This window comes from Callospermophilus lateralis, chromosome X, assembly GCF_048772815.1.
Source record: "Callospermophilus lateralis isolate mCalLat2 chromosome X, mCalLat2.hap1, whole genome shotgun sequence".
NCBI lineage: Eukaryota > Metazoa > Chordata > Mammalia > Rodentia > Sciuridae > Callospermophilus > Callospermophilus lateralis.
Window position 1 is genome coordinate 35,479,868 of NC_135325.1, and position 6,125 is coordinate 35,485,992.

At 41.6% G+C, this 6,125-nt stretch overlaps 1 protein-coding gene across 1 annotated transcript; it reads right to left on the reverse strand.

Moving 5' to 3' along the window:
* Positions 1-2,019: 2,019 nt before the first annotated feature.
* On the reverse strand, positions 2,020-2,629 carry LOC143639299 (thymosin beta-4-like). Its single transcript, XM_077107480.1, has one exon. The coding sequence runs from the start codon at positions 2,627-2,629 to the stop codon at positions 2,411-2,413; it is 219 nt and encodes a 72-aa protein (XP_076963595.1). The 3' UTR covers positions 2,020-2,410.
* Positions 2,630-6,125: the final 3,496 nt, after the last annotated feature.

Sequence of the window (6,125 nt, forward strand, 5' to 3'; positions counted from 1 at the left end):
AAAAAAATATAATTTCCATTGTGGGACAATTTTATTGGCAAGTCTTTTTTTTCCTTTAATTTTTTTTAGTTGTAGTTGGATACAATATCTATTTATTTTTATGTGGTGCTGAGGATCAAACCCAGTGCCTCACACATGCAAGGCACGCGCTCCACCACTGAGCTACAGCCCCAGTCCCAGGACCTACTCAATTTTCACAGCAGCATTAAGAAGTACTCTTCTTCAGCCCCTGGCATCTGTTTTTAGGCTACTTGTAGGTCTGAGTCCAGCAAATAAGGTTCAAGGCGATTTCATACTCCTCCTCTGGGCCAGCCCCTCTCCCCTAGGAGAGGAGGATGTGTAGGTTTCTTGACCCCCTCTGAACCAGGCCAGACTAGGGTGTGTGGAGTTTTGTGTGGAGGAAGGAGGAGTATGGTGATTGGGTGGGTCATAAATTGTTGAGAGCCATAGCCAAGTTGGGATGGTGCCTGGCATTTTGTCAGAACGAGTGGTTGGCCAGCGAGCCATTAAGATGATGATAATTAAGTTAAGCTGTGTTTAATTATTAAGATAATGACTGATTGCTGTAACTGGATGATGCTAAATTGAAACAAGCTGTGTATTCAGTTGTGTATGTGGACCTCTGCTGTCCGGCAGTGGGGCGGCTCCTGCTGCCTCAGGTGCCCGCGACTTTTGAGTTCTCGAGGAGTTCCTTGGTTCTCGCAGAGTTTCGTGGAGTTCTAGAGAGTTCCCGTGGGGTTCTGGCTATAAAGTAGTTCCTGTTTGAACCTACAAGTGGCTCGTGACCTCCCGGTTATTTTGTGCCCAGCCAGACTGCGGCAATGAATGACTTTTTTTTTTCTTTGTGGTACTGGGGATTGAACCCAGAGGCACTTTACCACTGAGCTATATCCCCAGCCCTTTCTATTTTTTTCTTTTGAGATAAGGTCACACTAATTTGCCTAGGAACTTATTTAGTTGCCTAGGCTGGCCTCAAACTTGTGATCTTCCTGTGACAGCCTTTCGAGTTGCTGGGATTATGTGCATGCACCACAGCACCTGGCTGGAGCTTGCTTATTTATTTATTTATTTAGTTAGTTATTTTGAGACAGGATCTTGCTAAATTTTCAAGGCTGGCCTTGAACTTGAAATCCTCCTGCTTCAGTTTCCTGAGTAGCTGGAATTACAGGCCTGCACTACTGGGCCTGGCTATAACTGCACTGCTTATTCCCCAAGATGCTAAGGGTCAAACCCAGGGCCTTGTGCATGTCAGACAAGCATTCTATCACTGACCTACATCACCAGCCCAACTTCACTGAGCTATATCTGCAGCATTTTTTAAAAAGGCTTTTTCTGACATTCTTGGTGGTCAGGGTGTTTCCAGGCAGCAAGGTCCCTGAGTTGTATCAATGTCTCTTCTCCGAGTTGTGAGATGTCCATGTTTTTTTTTTTCCTGGTAATGGGGACTGAACCCAGGGGTGCATAGACACTGAGCCACATTCCCAGCCCCCCCCCCTTTTTTTAAATTTTGAGACATGGTCTCACTGAGTTGTTCAGGGCCTCACTAAATTGCTGAGGCTGACTTTGAATTTGTGATCCTTCTGCCTTATCCTCAAAAGCTTCTGAGATTATAGGCATGCACCACCAACACCACCAGCCCAACTTTTTAATGAATGGATTATGGGCATCAGGCAGGGGAGGTGTTTGGCTGAGTGTAGGTAAGTAAGAGGAAAGTGACACTCAAGTCGGCTCAATATAAGGTAGTTGTATGGCTGTGTGTAATTTGGTGGAGTGTTTCTAGGATGTGAATTCTCAGATTTGTTTTAGAATCTCACTTCAGAATATAACATCTGTAAACAGGCTCTGAAGTCTGTTAGCTGTTTGGCGATCCTATGTCTCAGGATTTTAGGTGTTTGAGAAGTTTGTGGGCCCCTGCCCTGGGATGTGAAATTTCTAAGCCATTTATAAGCTATTTGCCCAACATGTGCAAACATTTCTTTTCTTAAAATTCATTTTATTTTTTTTCAGGTTTTAAAACTTTTTATTTGCATATTTAAAAAATTGTGCATTCCAATAAATAAAATCATTTGAACAAAAAAATGGCACTCTGTTTAAATTGCATTTTACAGCCTGCAGGACACCTTGAAACAGCTTGGATCTTGCTCTACATTTCACCATCCTCCCACCCAATATCTTCCTTCACCAACATGCAAGTTCTTTTCTTTCTCTGCCAGCCAGACAGGCAGATGGGAGAGGCAGGCCTGGCCTTCGTTGTCAGTAGTTCTCGATTTTTTGATGTGAAAAGGGGCAGCACAATCATTTCAACTTGATCCAACCTCTTTGCATCTTACAAAGTTAAACAGCTAAAAGAAATAAAATGAGGAGGCAATGCTTGTGGAATGTACAGTGCATATTGGCGGTGCACGCCTCATTACGATCCGCCTGCTTGCTTCTCCTGTTCAATCGTTTCTTTTGAAGGCAGAGGATTTTTCTCTTGCGTTTCTGTCTTCTTCAATTTCGACTTATCGAATTTCTTGATCTCAGCCATATCGGGTTTGTCAGACAGGGTTTCTGAGGAAGCAGAGCAAGATGCGTGAACGAGAGAAGTCTGGTCTGCGAAGTGACTGCCACCGAGTGTCTTAAAATTCATTTTCATTTTTGTTTTATTGGCATGTTTATGACTGCTAGAGATGTTTTTTTAAAAATATTTTTTAGTTATCCATGGGCACGATATCTTTATTTTGTTTGTCTATTTTTTTGTGGTGCTGAGGATTAAACCCAGTGCCTGACATATTTGAGGCAAGCACTCTCACTGAGCCACAACCCCAGCCCTGCTAGAGATGTTTAGCATCTGTGCTGGCGGGCAAACTTTATTTAAGTTTCATAAATTCTCTTTTCTGTCCTCTGATCATTTTTCCATTTTCAATTTTTTTTTTTTTTAAATTTTGGGTTGGGGATATAGCTCAGTGCTCATGTGCTTGCTTAGCATGCACAAGGCCCTGAGTTCAATCCCCAGTACCACGAAAAAAAAATCAATTTAAAGAAAATTTAAAATTATTTTAGACTTAAAGAAAGATTACAAAAACACAGTACAAAGAATTGTTGTATAGCCTTGACCCAGTAACTGTAACAAAATACAGTTGGAGGTGGGGGTACTTAAACAATAGAAATGTATAGTCTCATAGTTCTGGAGCTGGAAGTCCAAAATCAGGGTGTTGGCAGGGCTGGTTCCTTAGACAGGCTGAGAAGGAGGATTTGTTACAGGCCTTTCTCTCGTCTTTTGGTGGTTTGCTGGAAATCCTTGGCATTCCTTGCCTTCAGGTGTATCACCCCATCTCTGCCTTCCTCTTCACGTGGTATGGTATTCTCCTGTGTGTATTTGAACATTCCTTTTCTATAAAGTTACCAATCACATTGGACTACTCCAGTATAGTAGTGTTTTTTAAAAAATATAATTAACACATAATAATTGTACAAATTAGTGGGATTCACTGTGATATTTCCATACATGTATGCAGCATGCAACGATCGTGCATGACTTTATTCAAACATAACTGAGTATCCACAAAGACCTTGTTCCAAGTAAAGGTACATTCTGAGGTAGTGGGAGTTAGGATTTACACAGGCATTTTTAGGGGACACATTTCCATACCTAACATGTTTAGCATGAGAAAAAAAAAAGGGAAAGAAGGGAGCAAAGGAGCAGGCTGTGACATCCAGAAGCTGGCATGACACCTGTAGCCTGGCCATGTCATTCTATTAGCCATAAATAATCTCATAGAATGGCTGAGGCTGTAGCTTAGTGGTTGAGCATTTGCCTCAAATGTGTAAGACACTGGGTTTGATCCTCAGCACCGCATAAAAACAAATAAATAAAATAAAGATATTGTGTCCATGGTATAACTAAAAAATATTTAAAAAATAATTTCACAGAATACCTGCCTCAGAAGAGATTACTCTGAAGCTATTATAAAATGAGACAAACAAAACCTCCTTTATTTATTTATTTATTTATTTAGGTACTAGGAATTGGACCCAGGGACACTTGGGTCTCACCAAGTTGTTATGACCTCATTAAGTTGCCAAGGTTGGCCTCAAACTTACATCCTCCTGCCTCAGTCTCTCAAGTTGCTAGACTTAAAGGCATGCACCACCACATTTGGCTTACAAAGATCCTTTATAATGTCTAAGCATAGACACAAACAAGGACATTCTGTCACCCACAGGATACCAAACACTACCCCTACCTCAGTTAAAACAAGTGACTGTTACTTCTTTGGCAGTTGTAGCTCTAGGCTCACTCTAGTCTTCCCCCTCCCTATAGGTTTTTATTTTTAATTTATTGTAGATGGACACAATACCTTTATTTTATTTATTATTATGCAGTGCTAAGAATCAAACCCAGATCCTCACACATGTTAGGCAAGCACCCTACCCACCCAGCTACAACACCAGCCCTCCTAAAGATATTTATTAGCATGCTTGCTGTGGCTGAATATGGTTCGTCTCCTGGAGTCTTCATTCCCAGTGTGATCTTATTGAGGTATTGGAACTTTTAAGAGGTTAAGCTTAATGAAAGGTAATCAGGTTATAGGGGTGCCACCCTTGGAAGGGATTAATGCAGGTCTATGGCCTGGATTAGTTCCCTCAAGAGGGCTTTTATAGGGCTGGTGGTATAGCTCAGTGGTAGAGTACTTAGTTTACACAGGGTCCTGGGTTCCATTCCCAGAACTGCAGGAGAGAGAGAGAGAGAGAGAGAGAGAGAGAGAGAGAGAGAGAGAGAGCGCCATGAGATTCACTTGAGAACACAGGAGAGACTGGCATCAGGCTTTTGAATATCCAGAATTGTAAACTAAATAAAACTCTTTTCTTTGTTTATTTTATTTTATTTTTTGTGGTAGCTCAATCACTGAACTATATCCCTAGTCCAACCTTTTTTCTTTGTAAAGTATCCAACCTCAGGTATTTTGTTGTAGCAATACAAAACAGGCTAAGATAATACTCAATCATAAATTGGCCTCATGTTATCATCCAATCTAGAGTAAGGCCCTACTTTCTTAGACACCCCCCCCCCGCCAACTACTACTCCAAAGTCCAGATCCTGTAATCAGTTCTAACACACTTGTACTGTGCCATTTCATAGTTTCCCCATGGCGTGCATCCTTCTTCGCTATAATGAGTATAATGATAATACCCAACATGTTCAACAGGTTCTTGGGCGATTTTTGTCTAAAGGGGAGTGACAAGCAACATCCTTGGTTTCTACCCACTAGATGGCGGTAGCACTGCCCCCTTATGTTCGTGATATCCAAAATGCCCCAGGTATTACCAAATGTTCCCTGAATGGGGAAAAAAAAAAATTGCCTGTGGTTGAGAGTCACTGGTCTAGAGTACCAAGGGTTACAACAGTTTAAGGGGTATTGTCTGAGGTTTGTGTTCTCTAAAAGGTATTTGAGTCTGTGTCTCAGTGTGTGGGGTCTCTAATCTGTCTCAGGGATTCTCTCCCACAGTTTGAAAGTTCTTGGGGGGGATACTGTACTAGGAGTAAGTGAAATCCAAACATGAGGTACATATGGCACCCCCCACTCATCTATGATATATGCCAGTTTAGAAAGATAGTGAGAAGTGAGAATTGTGTGATTTTATTTTATTTTTGTGTGTGAACTCTTCCACATTAGGATGGGATTTAAATCAATATTGGATCCCTTATCTAAACCATGAGGTATTGGTGACCTGCCTCCTTCAGAACCTCGGTATCACCCTCTGTTCTGAAGGTCACAGTCTCCAATGAAACATTTGTGAAAATTGTGTTATAGGGCAGCATTTATTCAACAATTTTTGACACCAACCATGGAGCCAAACCGCTGTCTCAGATTTGCTCAAATGTTAGCGTCCATCTCCCCTCAGGCCTCATTCATACCTACAATAATCCAGTGCATGAAGGTCTTGGAGCCTGGTAGACCTCATTTTAAAGCCTGCAACCTCAAAGGCCTTAATTTGACCTGTAGACAAGACTGGTCAGTGTCAGTAAGACAATACACAGTCCATATATCCATGCCCCAGCAGAATGCCATCACCATGCTGTTTGGACCCTTCATCCACCAATATCATGAATTGAATAAACCTCTGTATTCTACAAGTTTCTC

Coding starts and splice junctions, on each gene's coding strand:
- LOC143639299 (XM_077107480.1), bottom strand. CDS start 2,629: ATGAATTTTAAGACACTCGGTGGCAGTCACTTCGCAGACCAGACTTCT.